General features: G+C 33.7%; 1 protein-coding gene across 3 annotated transcripts in view; it reads left to right on the top strand.

Moving 5' to 3' along the window:
* The first annotated feature begins 685 nt into the window (after positions 1-685).
* Positions 686-24,797, top strand: part of Vps13B (vacuolar protein sorting 13B) — a 96,530-nt gene continuing 72,418 nt past the window's right edge. For all 3 annotated transcript variants that reach the window (XM_069818197.1, XM_069818208.1, XM_069818189.1), the window contains exons 1-14: positions 686-985; positions 3,774-3,904; positions 5,780-5,957; positions 6,144-6,252; positions 8,202-8,386; positions 8,476-8,579; positions 11,393-11,654; positions 13,499-13,671; positions 15,135-15,371; positions 17,686-17,824; positions 19,357-19,474; positions 19,837-19,979; positions 20,124-20,296; positions 22,254-22,433. In XM_069818197.1, coding sequence (XP_069674298.1) covers positions 3,818-3,904; positions 5,780-5,957; positions 6,144-6,252; positions 8,202-8,386; positions 8,476-8,579; positions 11,393-11,654; positions 13,499-13,671; positions 15,135-15,371; positions 17,686-17,824; positions 19,357-19,474; positions 19,837-19,979; positions 20,124-20,296; positions 22,254-22,433 — 2,088 coding nt within the window. In that variant the 5' untranslated portion in view covers positions 686-985; positions 3,774-3,817. The remainder of the gene's footprint in view (positions 986-3,773; positions 3,905-5,779; positions 5,958-6,143; positions 6,253-8,201; positions 8,387-8,475; positions 8,580-11,392; positions 11,655-13,498; positions 13,672-15,134; positions 15,372-17,685; positions 17,825-19,356; positions 19,475-19,836; positions 19,980-20,123; positions 20,297-22,253; positions 22,434-24,797) is intronic.

Here is a 24,797-nt window from a genome sequence, read left to right as displayed (position 1 = left end):
TAATTTTTTTATGTTTGTTTACCTGCTGTGACAGTTTTTATGCTTGCACAGTCCTTGGGGAGGATTCGACATGAGATCATTAACAATCCCCTTGTATAGATAACAACAGGTGAGTGATAAATGAGTCGGAATATCTTGTAATGTGTATCCTGTCGGATTAAATAGATTGTAGAATATTTTCGTTCAACAGTTACGTCGCGATAGCTTCCGCAAAACTGAAAGTCATCCGCGTACATTTTCAACATTTTTTTAACTTTTTAATTTGTTTTAAATTTCTCATTCTTTCTGTGTGAAATAAACAAGAAAATACTTTGTCGTATATAAGTGTTATTGAATCAAGGGGGCCAAAAAACTGCAGATTGGAGCCGAATTTTCCGGTTGTGGCACTGCTATTAAGTTCTTCAATACTAAATTACTAAACCTTTCGAATTTTCATTCAATTTGCGGAATACGTTGTAAGTCTAGATTACAATCAATTCACTCAACAGTACTGCGAGAGTACTATCAGAGCCGCTCGTACGAAGATACAATAACATCCTTGATCGGTGTAGCAATCTGTGCATTAGAACAGAAATATTTCTTTCGGTCTCGCGCTGCACCTTCATTTATTTTGTCTTTCTTACGTCACTTATGACACAAAAAGCGTCTGCTAGTCAAATACTTCTATTTGTTACTGCCAGAGGGCAGGTATATGCGATTTATGGAGGTGTTTTGAGGAAGTGATTTGTATCAGAAAATTAATTTCATATGTGAATTTTAAATGATGGTCGTTATATTTAGCGATAATTTGTATTACTAGAAGGCAGATAACGACGAAAAAAAGTTGGGTGTTCAGTGTGGGATGTTGAAACAAAATAGTTGACACACTATCATTTCTGTGATAAAATTTTAGTGGATATGTTGACTTCGTGTGCATTTGCCACCTGTCAGGTGAAATCATTTGATCAAGACAAATTTGTACTTAAAATATATTGCTGATGACCAGGTAAATAGTAACTTGGACTGTATTGAATAATATAATCTGAAATGCTGATGGGCTTATATTTAATCAGGCCATACCTATTGTAATGACACCAACCTGAATTGGTATGGCATTACTAGAAAAACAATAAATGTGGGAGAGTATCATAGAAGTAAATAATATTTGAATCACGAGGTTTAAAATAACGAAATTTTATTTAGTATCACCTATTCTTTTGGTTAATTCTATGTTTAAGTGAAAAATTATTGTAAATGTTGCCTACACAGTAGAAGTTCAATGCTAGTGTCTCAGTTTTTGTGTGAAAATTAAAGGAACTTTAAAAAACACGGTAAAATAATTGGACGTCGAGACCAAAACTTGTTCCTCTGCATTAATAAACTATCAGGTTATTACGTGGCTGGTGGTATGATTTGTGTTACGTAATCTACGTTAGGCCTAAGCCTGTAGCTATGTTTATTTGATATGTATATGTTTACTAGCCAATTTTAGCTGTAAACAAAGTTATTTATTGAAATGAGGGAAACTTCGTCGAAACAGTAAATAATTTTGGCCACTGCACCATGAGTAACCCTCTAAAGGAGGCCTTATCTATACACTTTAAGAAGACACCCACTAAACTGCTAACTGTAAGTTCTGACCTACCGGTGGACCTGCCTATATGCTCAACCTAACCTAACTCATAACCAAGCTACTACTTCTTAGCTACTAGCCTATATAATAAAAATGTAATAACAGTAACAAATAAAGTAAACTATGCACTGACGTTTCAAGATCTAATCGTTATTTCTTCCTCACCAAACCTAAACTAAACAAAACTAGTCTCACCTAACCTGAAGGAACAAGATTAGGGTAGAGGGGTAACATTATGCCTATAGGAAAACAGAAAATCGTCAACTTAACATAACTTTATGCTAGTACAGTGCAAGAATGTACCGACCACCACAATCAATAAAAGTGCACTATATTCTATATGCAGAATTGAAATTAAATTGACTGAAGAAATGTTCTGAAATTGTGTAGTAGCTTACATTATCTGTTTCTGAACAAATGACACAGATGAACATCTGTCACGAACTTGTAAATTTTCATAAAAATGTGTGCTCAGTAATAATAATAATAATAATAATAATAATAATAATAATAATAATACAGAGCAATGTACTTCTACATAAAATATCACTAAGAGTGCAACATACAGAGAGTTCGCACACATGATGTAAGTCGACCGAGTGGCTCGCGATCAGCACAAAGGCCATGCAACACGCGACAAGCCGTCTCCCTCACTCTTGTCAGTCCAGTTCAGTCTCTGTAATGGTGGTTGTGTTGACGTTAGATTGTGTGTTAGACCTATTCTTCAGCTTGTGTTAGTGAAGTGTTTAGATTTAGGTCTAGGAGTGGTCTTTTGGTGCTGTTGCTATGTGGGTAACATTAGGAAATTTTCTTGCAAATCGTCTTTATACCTTTGTGCAATCACTCTTTTTCAGAAAGTCTCTACCATGAAAATCATTTACTGTAATGTAAATAACAGACTTAAGTTTACTTAACAATTAAAAGCAGACTTTTGGGATTACCATCGGATAACACCTTGACTGCATGTTCCATGTTTAATGAATTTGTAACGTACAACACAACTGTATAATACTAAATTATGCACGTTAAAGTTACCTCGATTATTAAAGAAGAAAGTAACTCTCCATACTGGGTCACTTTTTTGGCTGCAAAAGGGTATCTGTCGCATACAGGGGGGAGAGCCATTAATCCTTCCCATTGAAGGCCTTAAGGAACCAACCTGGACAAATACCCAATGTCCCATCCCTACCTTCCCTTGGTGCAGCTGTTAGTAAGAATAATTTTACGAGCTGAACTAAAGGGAGGGGCTACTCATCAATTAGCACTGGTCAGCTTGATGAGTTAATGACTGAATTTGGTATAATTTTCCTCTATCCAATACCTAATTCCCTCTTTACCCTTTCCTATCCAGTCCTCTGACTGAACTCTTACTTTCTTCGACCCCGACGTCATTAGAGCATTCGAGGCCTAGGGGTTCATTTCACTTTCCTTCCTCCTCTTTCTACTTTTCTGTTCCTAGTGCTGACCTGCTATGGCACTAAAATCGTCCTCCAGTGGCTTAAGGAGGGAAAGCTAGTGATCAACAAGATCTCCCAGCTAAGTCTAATGGACCTGTCGATCAACAGCAGGTGTGGTCCTCCAGACATTCTGGGGGTTGTGTGTAGCCACCAAAATGTTAAAATATGGTGTTCACTTATCGGCTACAAGTTACCATTTTTTATCGTTGAAAAATATTGGAGTGCAAGAGGTCAAATGACTTTATTGTCAAACGCCTGCCATTAGAAAACAACAACAAACAACAACTTTGGTCACTTTGTAAATAAACAATTTAGGCCTATAATGACTTAATTCTAGAATCGGCAGTAGTTATTATTCAATCTTATTTAGGGCTATTTGCAGTTTTAAGAACTTTATATTGTAGAGAAGTAAATTAATGGTAAAATGTGGATGGAATGGAATTTTAAAATTGTTTCTGTTTAATCCAGTTGGATTATTATGTGTTAAAAAAAGTTGAAGGTTGAGAAGTTGGTTAAATTGTATAGAGATTTTCAGTTTTTACTTTATTACTTGCTTAAGCCTAGTTTTGATTTGAGCTTTATTTTTGTTGTTGACTCATTTTTTTAATTTATTGATTAGCTTATTTAATGGCAAAGTTATTGTATGCTAACTGTAGTGTGTGTTATGTAGGTAATTGGTCGCTTATCAGTGCTGTTTTTTTCAGAGCCATGACTGAATCACACCTTTGGATAACATTGTAGCGGGACAATGTTCAAGCTTGAGTCATACATCACTCCAATATTACTCAGCTATGTCGACAAGTACATAAAAAATTTCCGACCAGAAGATTCTCAGGTAATATAATTCTTCATTCTGTAAAATAACACCATATATTTAAATTAAGTACGAAAATTAAGCTTAGTCTATAAAGTAACTTAGACTATACAAATCTGGCTTTCAGGTAGAAGCTCCCTGTGAAGCAGGTTTGAATAATTTCAAGGGAAAAATTGTTCCGGGGCCGGGTATCGATCCTGGGACCCTTCGCTTAGTGCACGAATGCTCTACCGACTGAGCTACCCCAGGAATTATACACGACACCGTCACAATTCTTCCCTTTATATCCACACAACTCAAATGGGCTGACAAGATCCCAGAAACCCAACTTTGAGTGCACACAAATTCTGTGTAACTTAAATTGTGACTTTCTGTTAATGTACCTACAGTAATGAATATATTATAGAAATCTGGCTTTCAGGTAGAAGCTCCCTGTGAAGCAGGCTTGAATAATTTCAAGGGAAAAATTGTTCCGGGGCCGGGTATCAATCCCGGTGACGGTGTCATGTATAGTTCCTGGGGTAGCTCAGTCGGTAGAGCATTCGTGTGCTAAGCGAACGGTTGTTTTGCCATTTGTCGAACTGATGAAAAAGTATGTATTACTCAAGAAATAACTGTTTGTGCACCAAAAAGTGGCACATAACATTAGAATTATGTGATTACGTCACACTCAGTGTGTGTACAGCACATTTATATAGCATATAACAGAAGTCTGTGGAACAAACACAGGTTTTTGCCCACTTTAAAAATGGAAGCTTCTGGGCTCATTTTCCATGTGAAGTTAGTGATGTCGATAAGTTTGAAATTTGTAGTTTGTCCACCAAGAAGTGGTACATGGCATCAGCATTTTGTATGAACTTCATACTTAGTAGGCCTATGTATGCTTCACTCGTCTGTGATGAGTGAAAAATATTGTGATATTTTAATTGTGCTTCTTTGGTTCGACAGTGCTGCCATAAAATTGTTAAAGCCCTGTATATAGCATATAACAGAAATCTGTGGAACATAAGGTTCTTGCCTGCTTTAAAAATGACAGTTTCCGGCCTCACTTCCTGATGTGAAGTTAGCGGTCTAGATGGCTGTTCCTTTGTTTTGCTTGTGTACAGATCGTAATTTTACTGCCATCTAGCAGTGATAGCTTCAGCCATCTCGTTAAAAAATGTAGGTTGCTACTTCAATTTATATCATACTTACTGGCTCTTCCTTGTATTTTCTTCAGTTTTCTTTTCCTTATTCAAAAGTACCGTTGTTTTGAAATTTTCAGTTATTTGGGTGTCATATACGAGGAATTCTAGTGTATGTAGAATATCTTTTTGTCTTCTGTGAAAGTAGTCTATTTAGGCATACAGACAAGTGCAATACCTGTCTTCAAATCGACCACTTTTACTCAGAAGAGAAAGTGTTTTCTTACTTTTAAATTAAGTTGAAAACTGTTTTTCCCAGTAATTTAATACTTCTACATTTTTAGAATTGGAATATATCAGTCCCCTAACTGCCCATTGGCAACTCAAACCAAGAAATGGATTCGGAACACCCCAAAATCTGTGCTTCAGTGGCTGGCCATGATAATATCTTTGAAAAATATTGGAGTGCAAGAGGTCAAATGACTTTATTGTCAAATTCCTGGCATTAGAAAACAACAACAACATTTACTGCACACATAAAAATAACTTTGGCATTGCAAATGTATAAATACAGATATCCCATTTTCGGTGAGGACTTATGTTAAATTACTGTTTTTCCCAGGTCCACAGTGACCTTATCATAATTGTATTTAATAGAGGCATTTGATGCTTCATATCTTTATAAATATTTTATTAAGTTTGTTTTTTCCAGGAAGTTTTCCTGATATTTCTGATTACATACTTAAGACTTGTTCTTTCATTCATGTTTCAGGTGTCACTGTGGGGTGGAGATGCCTCATTTCATAATCTGGATCTCCGATTGGAGGTCTTGGAACAAGAATTGCAGCTTCCTTTCAGCTTTGTCAGTGGCCATGTCCATGAGCTGCTGATACACGTGCCATGGACAAAATTAAATTCAGAACCAATCACTATCACAATCAATACTATAGGTAACCGGATTTTGATTATTTCTGACTTAATTGTTTGCACATATTAATAACGGGTGTATGCCTGGAAGCATGTGCGTGTGGGGGGGGGGGGCAGGTGTGTGCTTGCGTGCGTGTGTGCGCGCTTTTTTCCACATATATTTTGAATATGTAAGCTTGTATTGTGTTAAGTATGTGTTTTCTGTTTAGAATGCATATTGAAATTGCGGGGTGAAGATACAGTAGGATCTGATTCTGCTAGCCATGCAAGTACAAGTACACAAACAACGAAGGACAGTCGGAGAAGACCCAGTAAAAGGTATGCATCATGTTTTCATATAGAAACATTAACTGTATTATCTTTATATCTATATACTACTTATTAGTTAATGAAACAGTAACCTAAATTTTTCTGATAATTTTCGCTTTTACAAAAATAATTGGTGTTAACGTGTATAATGAACAACCCTGAGGCCGAAAATCGCAATAATCGTATGTTTAAATTTTCATACAATAGCTTTTAAAATAATAATAATAATAATAATAATAATAATAATAATAATAATAACAACAACAATAATATTAACAATAATAATAATTATTATTATTATTATTTATTTATTTATTTATTTATTATTTATTTATTGATATTTATGTGCTGGACAACAGCCATAGGCCAATAGAAGTCCAGCATAGTGATACAATTAATGCAATAAAATGAACAACTATGGTACACATTACATACCGTATTTGCTCGCGTAATTTGCGCAATTTTTAATTAACTTTGGCCACTGAAAAATTGGGGTGCGTAAAATATGCGGATTTTTCAAATAAGAGGTCCTGTTCTGAGTTTATCTCAATTAGTATATGTATAGGTAAGTATTTACGGTAGGGCTAATTCTCTATACCGGTAACTTGTCTCTACCAAGGACAAGCATTGTTAAAGTAGCGGGACTTTGGGGTTTCTTTCTGAAGCAAGTACTTCAGTTGCTGGTGAATGACCTACGATGGACTGTAGGGAAGGAAAATCCCCACTACACTGAAAAAAATATGTACGTAATCCCTACTACACTGAAAAAAATATGTACGTAATCCCTACTACACTGAAAAAAATATGTACGTAATCCATACTACACTGAAAAAAATATGTACGTAATCCCTACTACACTGAAAAAAATATGTACGTAAAATGTGTGCACAAAATACACGGAGCAAAAATAAAGTTCAAAATAATCCCTTAAAAATTAGGGTGCGCAAAATACGCGGGGGCGCAAATTACGCGAGCAAATACGGTAATAGAGATAACAAAATAAAGAACATAGATTACAATAATTAGTTTACAAGAATTAATACTATAATATTTTATGGAAAGGAGTTGGTTCGTACAAAAGTATTACCAATATGTGTAGAAAGATAATGCAATTAATATTAACAAAGACATTGCCATGTTCTAATACTTCTATAAATTGAATGGATCTAAATCGCCTACATGTAAGTTAGCATGTTTAATACGTCTGGAGACCGGCGTGGAAGATTTAGAATTTCTAATATAGAAGAGTTTGTGATGTCTCATGTCCTTCATAGGAATACGAAGGCTGACACTGTTTAAGAAAGATTGACAATTAATGTCACCTTTAAGGACCTTACATAAGAATAAGTAATCGAGATCATGACGTCTGGCATACAGGCTTCGACATTTAAAGTGCTCGCATTTTTGATCATAGTTATACTCAGAGTTATTAGGCAGGAATCGGTAAGAACATAATGAAATAAATTTCCTTTGAATATTTTCCAGTTTTGCCGAATCAGAACTAGTAATAGAGTTCCAAACTACAGATGCATAGAATAATAATAATAATAATAATAATAATAATAATAATAATAATAATAATAATAATAATAATAATAATAATAATAATAATAATAATAAAATAATAATAATAATAATGATAACGATGATGATGATTAATATTATTATTATTATTATTATTATTATTATTATTATTATTATTATTATTAATTATCATCATTATCATCATCGTTCTTGTTATTAACTTACAACATACAACAGCTTTTAAAATAATATATAATAATAATGATATTATTATTATTATTATTATTATTATTATTATTATTATTATTATTATTATTATTATTATTATTATTATTATTTTCTTCTCGTCCCATTAACTGCTCTGCAGCTGAGAATCACTGCTCTAAATCATTGTTAATATTAATGAAATTTCTATGTAATTTTTATGATGTTAGGCAGCAAGATATGGTGGCACCACCTGGTTATGTGCAGAGTCTAGTGAACAAAATTGTGAGCAACATTACCATTTATTGCAACAACCTTATTCTGAAGTATGTAGAAGAGGATATTGTGCTGTCAGTGAATGTTAAAACCGTGACCTTTCAATCAGCAAACGAATCATGGCAGGCAGCATTTACAGGTCAGTAAAGTACACAATCTCTCTTCTAGTATTTTGTGCTTGTTTCATAAAATATGAGATTCTAACTTGCATGTATCTATAATTTCCAGATCTGTCACCAAAGCAAGTAATGCTGCGGAAACTTGTCAATCTTTCCGATCTTACAATCTGTCTCGACAAGAGGAATGCATCAGGCAAAATAGAAATGTATCAGGTAAGGAATTTGTTATATACTGTATTGATACTTTTATTCATATAGAAAGTACAGGCTCTCATTCATCTGTGTACTGAAGTCAACTCTCTTAACTGAGTCATATGCCTTTTCTAAATCTGTGAATAACTGATGTACTGTGCCCTTATACTTCCATTTTTTCTTCAATATGAGTTGAATACGAAAAATCTGATCAATAGTTGATCTATTACGCCCAAAACCACATTGATTATCCCCAATAATTTCATCTACGTATGAAGTTAATCTTCTCAAAAGAATATTGGACAAAATTTTGTATGACGTCAATAAAAGTGATATTCCTCGAAAGTTACTGTACTGTCCGTTACTCAGGAGAAGACGAGGGGCAAGAATGTGACCTCCTTGACTATCTCTGTTGCTTATTATAAACATCGCTCAGATAAGCATCCCAGTAGCCAGGTTATTACTCGTGCAGGAAACATGAGTAACAATGCGTATGGAAATTAAAGCTAAGTTAAACAGAAGGAGACCTAATGTTTCCGCTTACTACATTACAAATATTGATGTGTTGTCGTACGTTATCTGTTCACATCCCTTCCCCCTCAGTCCGCCCTCGTCTTCTCCTGAGTCACCGACAGTAGGTAGTCTTTTCCCCCTTCTTAAAGATAGTACAATTATGGATCTCTCCCATTGTTCTGGTACAATTTCCTTTTCCCAAATAGCAAGTACAAAGTATTCTAATGTACAGAATTATTAATATTGAAAGATGAAGATGTTTATGATGAAAGAACTTCTACTGAAATGTGTTAACATTATATTTATTTTGTGTAACCTAGATTTGATTCTTAATCCAAAACAATTCACAGTTGATGTGAAGAGTGTTCAGTTTTATTAAAGTGCTCTTGCTGATTTCGAGAAAATACAAGTTTTCGTCATACCTGATGCCGAAAAATTGGTTTTGGCATGCCATACGGTTTTTTTTTCCTTAAATAGGGGTTTTTCCTTAAAAGGGAGTTTACTTAAAATTTGAAGGAAAGGCTAAAATAAGTAGTACTAACATGTGTGTTATATAGGCCTACCAAACTTTATTATAACCATTTAATTAGATGTACAATTGTATAGATAACAGTATTTTCTAAATCTTGAAATGGCTTTTTTCTGTTTGGTTGAACCTGAACCACACTGAAACTCGGCATTGAAATTTTTTTCTTTTTTATTCATTATTCCCCATAATGAAGTATTGGCAAACCATGCTTTTTTTGCCATATGTAATAGCGCTATTTGAGAATTGGCACATGCACAGTGTACAGTAAAGGAGCTCCAAATTTTATTTTCGTATCTGTATATATGAATTTCGTATTTAGGGACTGAAAAATGTAACGTATATAATGCGAAAACATGTAACTGGAAAATGTATAATTGAGACAAATTTTAATGATGAAAGGTCAGTGCCTTAAAATTTAAAGGATAAACACGAAAACTGTAGAAGTACTCAACTTATGTTCTAGCTCTACTCTGAATAAATTACATGCTCTAACCAATGATATTCTAACACAGATTGCTTTATGGTTTGAATCTAATGGTTTTTTGCTTAATCAAGAAAAGTCTATCAACATAACTTTTACCCTAAATCATGTAATAAAAAAGAACATACAAAACTATACCGGTACCAAATTTCTAGGACTTTTTGTAGACTCCAGTTTAACATGGGAAAAACATATCGAATATATATGCACAAAATTATCAAGAGTTATATTTTATTAAAGAAATTAGTGACTTGCGTTTCTCAAAATTATTTAAGATGTGCCTACTTTTCGTTCTTTCAGTCGATAATTAGGTATGTCTTAATTTTCTGGGGAAATGGTAGCAAAATTGGGAGTGTCTTGTTTTGCAAAAGAAAGCCATTAGAATTCTATATCAATCAATCTATCTTGAACATTGTCGACCTCTTTTCAAACAATCACAGATATTAACTGTCATAAATTTATATATATATTTGACCTAGTCCTTTACACTCGACAAAATATAGACAATTACTCATTAATAGCCAATATACATGATCATGAAATTAGAAATAGTGAACAAATTAATATCCCATACTGTAGATTACATAAAACTAGTACAAATTTTTCTGTCATTGGGGATGAAATTATATAATAAGCTTCCCAGTCAATATTGTAAGTTACCAACCAATAGTTTCAAAGCTAGATTTTATAATTGGCTTTTAATTAATCATTTCTATTCTGTAGATGAGTTTCTTAACATAAATTCATACGAAATTGTTTTTTAATAAATAAAGTTATTTACATTTAGTTACAATTATTACATTAAGAGTGAAGTGTTTTCATTAATTTTAGAGTTTCAAAATGTTTTGTGTTTTCATTCTAATTAAACTTTACTGTTTTCAATTATATGTGTATTTTCAAATGTATGTTTTTTTTTTTCCTCCCTTCTGTATTGTGACGAAGCCTATCACTGTATGTTTAATGGCTTAATAAATTGAATTGAATTGAACAAATAAGTGAGGTTTTACTTTATTTCTAAAATCTCTTCTCTTGGTGATGTTGACGAAGATGATTGTGGTGTTTTCAGTATGTCTTTAATTGAAAATCTCATCAGTGAAGCAATTCATATACAAAACAAATCATTAACAAAAATTCATAAAATCGATCTGACATTGAGGCTGTTTCAAGATTTGTGAGAAACTGGTTGGAATATTTTCTTAGAGCATCAGACTTCTGCATTTGAAAGTAAATCGATCTTTTTCTGCTACATTTCTTGCTTTTCTTATTTCTAGTCAAGGTAACTAATGCATACATATTACTGATTTTGAATAGGAGCCTCTTTTGTATCGCTGCTCAATGGAACTTCATTTACTCCGAAGTTACCACAGTGCAACGGCAAAACGAGCTTCAATTACTCGAGTGGACATCCACTGCAAAAGAATGGATTTCAGCCTCACAGAACAGCAGGTGCCCATGTTAATGCGACTGATTCGATTAGGAATTGCTCTTCATGGAAGAGAGCTCCGACCTGACCAGTCCCAAGTACTGGAGGAGGATTTGGATAACATGAACGACCCTGTTAGTGTCACTCCTGGTAAGTAAGCGTTTGTAATGATATTGCGAAGTATATTTGATAATGTGAGCAAATATGTATTATCTGATGCATTTGAAATTATTCATGTAGCATGTTATAACTGAATAGTTATGTTAACCGAATGGTTAGAGACTTAGTTTTCACACTAGAGGTTTGAGATCAAATTTCGTCAAGTTGAAGTGGTATTTGCGGTGGAAAAAGACCACATATATAACATATATATATATATATATATATATATATATATATATATATATATATTCGTTCGTTTTCATATTATTTGCCCGTTTTCATACTCTCTCTCACTATCATAATATTAATACTCGATCACAACGTGATAACACGCTAGAAATTCCACTTCACACATCATCTCTGTATTCCTCATCTTTCACTGTTGCTACCTCTCGTCACTGGAACTCTCTGCCGCCTAAAGTCAAGGGCTGCCGAACATTGAAATCTTTCAAATCCAAGTTAGAAAATTATCTTATGACGAGTTGCCAAACTAACTTACTATTATGACAAGTGTTGTATTGCATGTTTCCATGTATTCACATTTTTTTCATGTTCTAGTGATATTTAACTTATTTTATCTTTTTTGTTTTCATATTTCCCGATAATGGTATATAGTATCTATAATGTGATAACTTGAACTATATATAATCATAATTTTCCTTACTGTGTGTACCTAAAATATTGTATTCAGTGTATGCTTTGTACTGCTCTGTTTTATTACTATTATTATTATTATTATTATTATTATTATTATCATCAATAAATGTCTTATTTTTTTATACTTTTTATGTCTCATTTATTTTGACCTGCTGTTCACATTTTATTATTCTTTTCCTTTCTTTCTGTATGTTATATATTATGTCTGATTTCTACTTGCTTGTTGTTTACATTATATTATTACTAGTGGCTTGTGCAGCAAATGCTGCAAACTAAGTTCATTAGACGTTAAAATAAACATTTTTCAGATTTATTTTCAATGAAGAATACCAGACATTCTGAAAGTTATTTGCTTCCGTAATAATGAAAGATACTCTCTCTCGAGCTGTCATCAAACCACCTCAAGTTTTGTAGTTTTTAATACCCAATACACAGCTGTACCCAGAAAGTTACACACCACAGAATCGGACCTGTAAATTATTTTTAGTAAGTTAAGTTTTTAATAATCCAATTTAATTTGAGCTCTAAATATGTCAGCATTCTTGCAGATCATGGCCTTCGTGTAATATTGTTTACTGTAGTGTGTGTTTTGTTTTATTCTGAAATACAACACGGCCGACTTGATGCTCGCTTCGCTTCTCCTGAATGCAATTAGCTAGTTCTCAAAACTGACGACAGATGGATTTTGGAAAATAGGAAAATTATGTAGGAAAATTGACATTTCACTGAAAACTACTATTTTTCAGAAAAACTTTGGGTTCCAAGCTTCAAAATGGGAGGCCATTTATGAAAATCCGTTCAGCTGTTTTCCCGTAATTTCCATTACCAGTTCAAATTATATATATAGATTATCTTATTCAGTTTTGTGTGTAAAATTGTAGTGTACTTTGTAAATTTGTAGTGTTTTTTGTAAGGCAGTTTTACTCCTGGTTGAGTGTTAGAGAAGGCCGTATGGCCTTAACTCTGCCAGGTAAAATAAATTATTATTATTATTATTATTATTATTATTATTATTATTATTATTTTATATATATATATATATATATATATATATATATATATATATATATATTATATCTTCAGTTTTTTGTGGGAGTTAATATTATAACAGAATATACTGTCCTAAGAAGAGTGAAGCAAATTAAGAACTTCATGTAGTTGTACTTATTCCGTAGCTGAAGCAGCAGATGGAATGAGTGAGTCATGGGCTGGCTGGGCATGGAGCTGGATTCCTTCTGTAATGCCCGTATATTGGGAAGAGGACTGGGCATCAGATCAATCAATGGCATACGCAGGACATACATACCACTCAGGTTTCTATGTTGAGCAGGCTACAGTGTGTCTCAAGGTAAGTGCTTGCCGTAGTTTTTTTAATCATTTGGCAAATTCCTATTCTCGACACTTTCTCTACGTAGCTATATTGTTGCCAGTCCTAACACAATTCCTACCCAGTACTTGAGGAATTCCCTTTTCACTTTCTTAGTATACAAAGTATTGAGCTGAAAAAAATAAATTTCGATATTTTCGCGGAAATATGCTGATAAGCTTAAAATGGTTGCTTGTTTTAAGTGGAAACTCCCTTTTAAGGAAAACTTCCATTTAAGAAAAAAATTAATTACTCCAGAGATTTGTTAAAAAAGAGTGTCACTACAAATGGCTTTTAAGAATAGTACTTATCTCGTTTTGTTTATCTTTCACTACCTCAAACCCGGAATATGTACCTTCTCTCTATTATTTTGCACAGAACATCCTTCTATTCATCATCTTTCAGCATATCGATTCCACGCCTCTGGAATTCTCTCCCTGTCCATGTCAAAGACTGTCGGACAATATCAAAATTCAAATTTAAATTAAAGGATCACATTATATAGTCGCGACGCTGTTATTTCTGGCATGACTCCGCCTCTTTGCTTATGTCTTAGGAAGTGAAGGCTCTATAAAGTCTAGGTAGGTAGTATCGTTCGCGATTTTTGTTCTTTTGTTCTCGAGCTACCATACGAGGAATCTATTTGCCACACCATTAAACATTATCATGTCGTAGCTCCTATGATAATAAATCAAATGCACTGTAATTCAGCAAATAATTGAGCGGCAAATAACGTCTTCGTGTGCTTTCTGCAAACGCCAACGAAAGAGCCAAAATGGCGGGCGATTATATTTAGTATTTATCGAGCTTTAAGAAATGAAGTCGACCTGGTTGGCGAGTTGGTATAGCGCTGGCCTTCTATGCCCAAGGTTGCGGGTTCGATCCCGGGCCAGGTCGATGGCATTTAAGTGTGCTTAAATGCGACAGGCTCATGTCAGTAGATTTACTGGCATGTAAAAGAACTCCTGCGGGACAAAATTCCGGCACATCCGGCGACGCTGATATAACCTCTGCAGTTGCGAGCGTCGTTAAATAAAACATAACATTTTTTTTTAAGAAATGAATAACTTCTTCATAAGCGAATCACAAGACGCACACGTTTAAATGTAGCTGACCTGCAACGCGATTGGCTGCCGGAAATTAGAGCGATGGGACTTTGGAATTGCTTGTTAAATACCTGTCAGGTTGTGCAACTTTGGCTTAACGCATTTTATAATATTGTAACTATGCCATTGTCAGTTTTACCTTAATATGCAATGTAATTATTATTATTATTTATATTCATATTATTATTATTATTATTATTATTATTATTATTATTATTATTGTTACGAGTTTCAATTTGACTACTCATACATAACATAAAGTTTTTCTTAACTTTTTTTTTTTACGTAAAAATTCCCTTATTTTATGGAATGCTGAACAGTAGAATTTCATTGTTTCAGGTAACTGAGAGTGCACCAGATCGAAGTTACTATGGACCTCGTAAGGTTAAATTCATCCCGTTCCTAATTATACATTTGCAAGGATGCTTTGTGGATTTCTTAATACATGGCGCAGGATGGCTGAATGTGCAAACAGGTTTGAGTCGTGTGGTAGTAGAGCCGTTTGGCGATTGCTTCTGTGGTGTAAAGGAAGCATCTAATGGTACATGTTCTGAAGAAACGTCAGTGAACCAACAGGTTAGTTCAAAAGACCATGAAACACCCATTTTGCTTCTTATTGTGCTGTACAAAAGGAAATTCGTTTTTAGAGTAAGTGTAAATACAGATATGTGTGAATACAATTGAATTATTAAAAATGTTTTATACTTGATTTAAATTTTATATTTGTAATTATATCGTGTGACACAAAAGTCACTTTCCAAATGGAGAAAACAGTATTATTTTGAAATGACAAATGTAGGCATAACAAATTATTATTTTCTTTTTGACAAATTTCTTAGTAATCAGATTCTATCATGAAATATTGTACGGCACAACATTATTACATTGCATTACCTTCAGGTAAATATGACTAGGTTTGAGTGTAAAGATTACTGTTCTCAGTGCAACTGTACAGTGCACTACCGCAAATGTTCATGTAATAAGCTGCCTATACATTGGTGTGATGGTTTTGAAATGTCTGGACGACACGAAGAAACTCTTTTGTAGCTTCCTGTGTTGATCTGTGATTGTCCCCAGAGAGCGGTATTAGCTCTACTTACTGTTCAAGGGTCAACACAATCTCTTCTTCAACTCTCAATAACTCCAAACAATAAATGATACAAAACAAGCTATTTCCCTTTTCCTGCAGCTTAGTTCATGGAGGTTGCAGCTAATGTCAGAACAACACGAGCCATTCGTGCTTGAACAACATTCACTGGTTTTAATATTAACACTCGGTTGCTGTTAGTCATGGTAAATTAAATCCAGAACATAGCATACAAATTCCAGGAAATCATTCCAAAAATGATCCTCCATACATTCTTAAGTTAGATGCCATTTAACTACTCTGCAGCACATATAAGGATCACCTTCAAATTTATACAGATGGATCTCTAAATCCTAATAATGGGATATCAGGAGCAGGGTATTATATTCCAAAATATCAAGAAAGTTATTTCATACCATGTTCATCCTCCTCCAGTCTTGACACTGAATTGCTAGCTATTGATGCTGCTCTTCAGTGTGTTACTCAAATTTCTGAAAAATCTATTTGCATACTTACCGACTCCAAGGGGGCTATATTTAATATAATTAAATATGTTCCAAACCTACATGCACATAGAATTATTCCACTTCAGAAACAACTAAGTAAACTAAAAGAACTCCAAAAGGAAATAACATTTCAATGGATACCTAGTCATTGTGGTATACCTGGAAACGAGAAAGTCGATAATATTGCAAAACAGGCAACACATTTGCAACCAAGGCCTCTTCAAGTCATATCTCTATCCAGTGCTTTTGCTTCAGTAGAGTCTCATTTTACAAACCTATGGATCAACAATTGGCACTCTTCTGACAAAGGAAAAATTTTTCAGTGTGTACAAAAGAAACCAAATGACCTGGAAATGTACAAAAACTTGCCCAGACATGTTCAAACATTTTAACAAGAGCCAGAACAGGTCACATTGTCACTCAATTATACCTACACCGATTTCACATTTCTGATAATCCTACTTGTCTGTGTTGCAATAATCATGATGAAGATCTGGAACACATTCTTCTATACTGTCCATCCATAAACCACAAAAGAAGTAAATTAAAATCATCAGTACTAGTTGCAGAAGACACAGCCCTGCAGTATATATTGACTACACCCCAACTCTGGCTACTAGCAACAGGCATCTATAATGAATACCGATCAAAATACCCCTCATTTCTCGTGAAAAACAACAACTGAATAGACTACAGTGGATTATAGTGGGCTTTATGTTGTCAGCAAACAGCTGGATACATTAAGAAGATTGATTGATAAAAAAAGTGAATCTTATACAATGTTAATACAAATTAGTTTTATGTCCTAGAATATATCTATCTGTAAAATATAATAATAAATAAACAAGGAAACAAACAAATAAGTAAAAAAAAGTAAGTACTGGTAACTAAGAAAATAAGTAAATAACTTGAATAATACAGCATTTACTTTTTGAGAACTACTGAAACGTGAACGTGACATTGCCTTATTGGTATGCTGGGGCTTGGGTTCTCGTCACAACAGACCACGTTGTACCTAGGTACTGTTTTGCTGCATTCTACTAAATCGACTGAGTAGTGTATAGCTGTAGCATTGTTGTTTACCATGGTCCACTTCACAATACGTATAAATATGAACGAAAGATATCAGTTGTTACCAAATAGAGTAACACATTCCATTTAGCAAGTGACTTTTGTGTCACATAGTATTAATATTACCTTTTCAACAAATGTATTGAAATAGATATTACATAATTTGGAGTGAAAAATCAACATTTATAATGTATGTGCAAAAGTTTGTATTAATATTTCTGCACAGGATTTGGTGTACTTGGCATCAGGATGTGAGCAGAATAACTATATTTCAGAGTCGTTATTTGACCCAAATTCCAGTGAGAATAAGGGGGAGAAGAAGAACTACAATGTCTCTTGGGATTACCATCTTGCCACTGTTACAGGTGAGATTAGTAATTTAAGCATAGTCTTTCGAATTCTGATGGTCCACCGCTATGAAAACTATGTGCTGCTCACAATACAATCAGAGAAATCTGAAATATTGACAAGTTTTGTATCCAAACAGTAGAGTCAAATCAGCTTCACACGGAGCTATGCCTGAAAACTAGATTTGCACAATAGAGTATAATACTGAGAGTGAAGATTATTATAATAGTGACTATAGTGCCGGTGGCAGTGATGATGATGATGATGATGATGTTTATGGACATCATAATATTGATGACAACTTGAACTGTGTGATATCAGAATGGCGTGTGTATGTGTGCATGCACTTCTTTTCTCTCTGTCTTATTTTAATTCTCCAACATTATTGTTAAGGGAAGACTCCACTGAAAATCATGAAAATTTTTCCAAATTTTTTTTTTTTTAGCTATTTCACTTATTCAGAATTTATATTTTCATACCCCAAATGGATTCAGCTCAATTCTGATTACAAATATTCGTATGTTTACACTTTTTAAATTAAGACTGGAAGGGGGCGTGGAATTTAAAGAGCTGTCAAAATTGTTTTTCATCGAAGAATTCTTTTTTAAAATTTCTGATTACAAATCTAGTAACTTTTTGTTGGCACCCTGAAGTTACTCGATGAATGTAGCAGAGGAGAATATTAATTTACATAAATATTCATTTTATTTTCAAATCTATTTTTCTGTGTTCATTTTTGTTGATTCAACACCAACTTTCTTATGCCAAATATTAATCAGTCTGGATGAAATTTTTACTGCAAGTATTTATGAGGTAGCTGCATGTTTCTATGCATTTATATTGTGAGAAATGTTGCTAGTTTATTTTATTAATATTTTTCTTAAGAAAAACATTAATAAAATAAACTAGCAGCATTAAGAGAAACATTAATAAAATAAACTAGCAGCATTAAGAAAAATATTAATAAAATAAACTAGCAGCATTTCTCACAAAATAAATGCATAGAAACATGCAGCTACCTCATAAATACTTGCAGTAAAAATTTCATCCAGATTGATTAATATTTGGCATAAGAAAGTTGGTGTTGAATCAGCAAAAATGAACACAGAAAAATAGATTTGAAAATAAAATGAATATTTATGTAAATTAATATTCTCCTCCGCTACATTCATCTAGTAACTTCAGGGAGCCAACAAAAAGTTACTGGTTTTGTAATCAGAAATTTTAAAAAAGAGTTCTTCGATGAAAAACAATTTTGACAGCTCTTTAAATTCCATGCCCCCTTCCAGCCTTAATTTAAAAAGTGTAAACATACGAGTATTTGTAATCAGAATTGAGCCGAATCCATTTGGAGTATGAAAATATAAATTCTGAATAAGTGAAATAGCTAAAAAAATTTGGAAAAATTTTCATGATTTTCAGTGGAGTCTTCCCTTAAAGTTTTGTTAAACTGCTAAATATAAAATGTCGCAATAACCTACAACCTAGTAGCAATGTTGTATTATGAAGAAAATCATGGTTATAACTTTGCATAAATTGTATTTTTCAGAGGCTCTGCTTTTAGAAAAGAGTCCAGCATTTGCAGTGGATTATCTCTATTTGCTGGAGATTCCAGATGATTTTAACTCTGAGCGATTGTCAGACCTTGGAAGTGATCTCGAGTACAGGTGTGTACCAATCTTACTCATATATAGTGGAATCCCTTGTATCCTGCACCCAAATAACCAGCAGTCCCAAAACAACGATGCTTTTAAATAAGAAAAATGAAAAAGAAGAGTCAGTCAGTTACAAACTGAAGTAGTGACCTATATTTTTAATGAGATGCTTGAAGTTGTCACTGCTAGATGGCTGTATTATCATTATGCAAACAAGCAAAACAAAGAATCAGCAGTTGCAAAATGGTGGTATCTCTGCGTGATAATACCAATATGTTTTTAAACAACCTATAAAACTATTTTTCGAATTAACCGGCAAACTCAGTTATCCGGCACTGATGTCATGCTCATACTTTTGTACTGTTTGTTAACAGCAATCTTGCAGAAAAGTCCTTGTGCCGCGTGGTTGTGGGACCAACAGTTGTTAAAGTGTGTTCTGGCTTATTTCACCGTCTTCAGATGATTCAGCATTCTGCCAATCTATATGATTATTCTCCATATAGCACTCCAAAGCCAGGTATGGAATTGGTTTAATCTACAAGGAGATCACAGCACTTCAGAGTTGATTATGATCTATGTATAGTTTTAGTTCTAAGTTGCCTGTTTCATGTATTGTACATGATAACATGTACTCAGTCTTTCAAATTTTTCCCAATTTCAGAACCAACTCGAGAACAATTACCCCCAGCATCAGCTGAAGACTTCGACTCTTTGGACAATAATATTCCCAAACAGGTGTATCAAGTGACTCTCTTCAAACCTGTAATTCACATCCATCTGGCTGACCATCCAGTATTTGATCCAGTCACACTTCAAGTTCCTAGAAAACTTAAAGTACGTGTCTTGGTTGTTATTATTATTATTATTATTATTATTATTATTATTATTATTATTATTATTATTATTATTATTATTGTTGTTGTTGTTGTTGTTATTGTTATTATTATTATTATTATTGTTTTTCTTGTTGTTATTATTATTATTATTATTATTATTATTATTATTATTATTGTTGTTATTGTTATTGTTAAATTAAACACAGAATAAATATGGGAAATGCATGTTATTATTCGGTTGAGAAGCTTTTATCATCCAGTCTTCATCCAGTCTGCTGTCAAAAAATCTGAAAGTTAGAATTTATAAAACAATTACAATACCGGTTGTTCTGTATGGTTGTGAAACTTGGACTCTCACTTTGAGAGAGGAACATAGGTTAAGAGTGTTTGAGAATAAGGTGCTTAGGAAAATATTTGGGACTAAGAGGGATGAAGTTACAGGAGAATGGAAAAAGTTACACAACGCAGAACTGCATGCATTGTATTCTTCTCCTGACATAATTAGAAACATTAAATCCAGACGTTTGAGATGGGCAGGGCATGTAACACGTATGGGCGAATCCAGAAATGGGAAGATGGGAAGATAATATTAAAATGGATTTGAGGGAGGTGGGATATGATGATAGAGAATGGATTAATCTTGCTGAGGATAGGGACTAATGGCGAGCTTATGTGAGGGCGGCAATGAACCTCCGGGTTCTTTAAAAGCCAGTAAGTAGTATTATTATTACTATCATCATCATTATTATAATTATCTTTATTATCATTATTATTATTATTATTATTATTATTATTATTATTATTATTATTATTATTTATAAACATTAAATAGCTTCGACACTACCAACTTAAAGAAAAGAGAAATTTGTGACAACTGAATAAATAACTAATTGAGACTGTAACAGGCCACGAAACCGAAAATGGTGAAGGATGATGATGATGATGATGATGATGATGACGATGATGATGATGATGTTGTATAAACATTAGTATTTACACTGTCATGAGATTGCTATTTTTACTTTGAATTTCACTTAATTTTAGTTACTTTATTGCTTATGGTATGAGTGTTAACGTTGGTATAATTGTAAGAAAAAAAATGAGTGACTGAAAATAGTTCTTGGAATATTTCTTCTTCATCTTCTGCTACAGTGAAATCTCAGTATAATATACATAAGAAAGTAATGCTATTTACATTTTATTTTGAAGAGAGAATGACTTCATTTATGTCTATTGTAAGTGATAGTTAAAAAAAATAATCTGTCAAAAATAATGTCATTCACAATGTGATAAAAATAACAGCTCTAAAATGATTAAAATTTATAATGAGAAACTAGATGTGTCGTCTTTGTGACAGTTCTTTTTATGTTTTGTTGAAGTAATTCTTAATGAGTTGAAACAATCTTTCATCATACATATCTGGCTCTTTCAGGTATAGCTCACTGTAAAGCTGACTTGAATAATATCAAGAGAAAAATTGTTCTGGGGCCGAGCATCAGACCCGGGACCTTCGGCTGAGCATGCTAACTCTCTATCAACTGAGCTACTCTTGAAGTTATTCAAGTCAGCTTCACAGGGAACTATACCTGGAGAAGCCAGATTTGTATAATACACGTTACTGTTCTTTAACAGAAAATCACAAATTTAAGTCACACAGAAAGTGTGCACTCAATGTTGGGTCCCTGACATGTTGTCAACCCACTTGAGATATGTGGATAAATAGGGAATAATTGAGCCAGAGCCTGATAGAGTTCCTGGGTAGCTCAGTCGGTAGAACGTTGGCGAGCTCAGCCAAAGATTCCGGGTTTGATACCCCACCTGGAATAATTTTTCCCTTGAAATTATTCAAATCTTTCACCCATCTTTATTTATTTATAACATTTTGATGAATGATAACTAGTGTAGCTGTATAAGGAGATAATTTACACTAAGAAAACCAAATTAATTCTTTACAGAAAACAAAATCACTGACAAAAATGACAACACATCTGCCGAAAGTGACATTAGAGTGTCAGTGTCTTGATGCAAGAGTTGTGCGACCCATGTACCCTCGAAGGCTGATCACCACCACGTGTCAGCTGCCTAATCCACCCCAGCATATGTTTCATGCATGTCACTTTCACACAAACGTGAAGGTAAGTTTTTTTTTTTTGATTTCCTGTATTGCATTTGCTTGCTGTATACTATGTCATTTTCTCAGTGCCTCCATGTTTGCTTAAGGGGACTCGTTATTAAATTTTGGTCATTTTCATCGGTTTTAAATATGGTACCAAAAAATCTACGGTTTCTTGAAGGACACAGTAATATAAATTTTATCTGAATTGGCATTCATACAGTCCTCTCTGTAGATTGAAAACTCAAAAAAGTTTCATATCCATTGTTCAAGAATTAAAACAGAAAATCAATATCCCGAATTTAAAAGAAAACCTACAAATTAAACCAAACCCTTTAACTTTATTAAATATAGAATATAATCTAAATTTAACAGAAGAAATACTAAAATCAGAAGTAAACACTGAAATACTAAAACAATTATCTTTAGAGACAATTAATATTAGGTACCCTCCACAAAACTGGCTTCATTTATACACTGACGGATCCTTGATCTCCAGAGAACAAGATGCCGGTGCAGGTGTTACGTGCTGTCTCTTCTCACTTTATAGATCTCTTGGGTATGGAACAACAAGTTTTGATGGAGAAATCATTGCAATAAGTGAAAGTCTCAGGAATCTCCTGTGCCACATCAATAAATTTAAAAATGCAGTTATATTGTCAGACTCCAAAGCAGCTATTCTATCAATAGTCTCTAAACACACACCTTCATCTCAAACAGCAGAAATAACTAAAATGCTCTCTCAATTAATATCACTCAATAAAAGAATTGTATTCCAATGGATACCATCCCATTGTGGAATCCTGGGAAACAAGAATGCGGATTCTTTAGTAAAGAAGGGCAGCACTGCTACTTACAGACCTGTTACTAAATCTACATATTACTCTGTGAAAAGATTTATTAAATCTACATACTTAAACTTCAACAAACAAAATATGATAACACATTCACAAGGGAAAAAATGGAACTCTCTGCATCAAAATCCACAGTTAATTCCCGATTTACCACGAAAATCGTCTGTAGCTGCATTTAGATTGGCAACAGGCCATGATTGTTTGGCCAAACACCTGCATAGAATTGGAATATATCAGTCCCCTAACTGCCCATTGTGCAACTCAAACCAAGAAATGGATTCGGAACACCTCAAAATCTGTGCTTCAGTGGCTGGCCATGATAATATCTTTGAAAAATATTGGAGTGCAAGAGTCAAATGACTTTATTGTCAAACGCCTGGCATTAGAAAACAACAACAACAAATTTTATCTGTTATCTTTATTCTAAGTTTACTTAATTTAAGATCTTTAAAACTGCTGTACGATTCAATAGTATGGTATGCTCATCTGCTGTCCACATTTCCCTAGCAATGAAGTGTTTATTCATTGTTTATAATAGTTTTAACAAATTGTGAATTCAGTGTTGTGTTGATTTCTGCAATTATGATTCTCACAACAGAGGAGAAGGTGTTTATTGTCAAGCATTATTTTCGGTCATATGGCCACCGGCATAGCTCTTGTCGGCTAAGGCGCTTGCCTGCTGATCTGGAGTTGTGCTCGGGCGCGGGTTCGATTCCCGCTTGGACTGATTACCTGGTTGAGTTTTTTTCGAGATTTTCTCCAATCGTAAGAGAAATGTCAGGTAATCTCTGGTAAATCCTCGGCCTCATCTCGCCAAATATCATCTCACTATCACCACTGCCATCAACACTAAATAACCTCGTGGTTGAATAATTTCAAGGAAAAATTGTTCCAGGGCCGGGTATCGATCCCGGAACAATTTTTCCTTGAAATTCTTCAAACCTGCTTTACAGGGAGCTACTATCTGAAAGTCAGATTTGCATAACCTCGTAGTTGATACAGCGTCGTTAAATCACCAAGTAAATCAGTCATAAGGAGTACTAAAATTATAATTACTCTGAAAATCAAGATAGGTCATTATAACATGTAAGGCGATATAATAATGATCGCGTACAATGGAACTTCTTGACGAGAGCTAACATTGTTGTGTTATTTGGCACCGCATTGTTAAATCGCTCCTGATACTGCTCTTTAACGTAGCGCAAGCTCGGCCCATTCTGATACCCTACTCCGTATGACTGGAAATAATGCTCGACAATAAACACCTTCCCCTCTGTTGTGAGAACCATAATTTTAGCACTAACCCTAACACTGAATTCACAATTTATTTTTCACAATGATTATCCTTATGTCGGACTCAGATAAATGGGTACTGGAAATAGCAATTATTTTTTAAATAAATAACTTTTTTTGACACTTTTTCAACATAAATACATAAAAAAATATGAAAATATATTTTAGCAATATGTTTATCTTATGTACATTTTTCAAGATATAATAAAAAATTGTAGAAGTTAAAAAACTTTGTAGCT

Source organism: Periplaneta americana, chromosome 1, assembly GCF_040183065.1.
Source record: "Periplaneta americana isolate PAMFEO1 chromosome 1, P.americana_PAMFEO1_priV1, whole genome shotgun sequence".
Taxonomy (NCBI): domain Eukaryota; kingdom Metazoa; phylum Arthropoda; class Insecta; order Blattodea; family Blattidae; genus Periplaneta; species Periplaneta americana.
The sequence above is the reverse complement of the archived record's forward strand: the minus strand, read 5'-3'. Positions and strand labels throughout refer to the sequence as shown.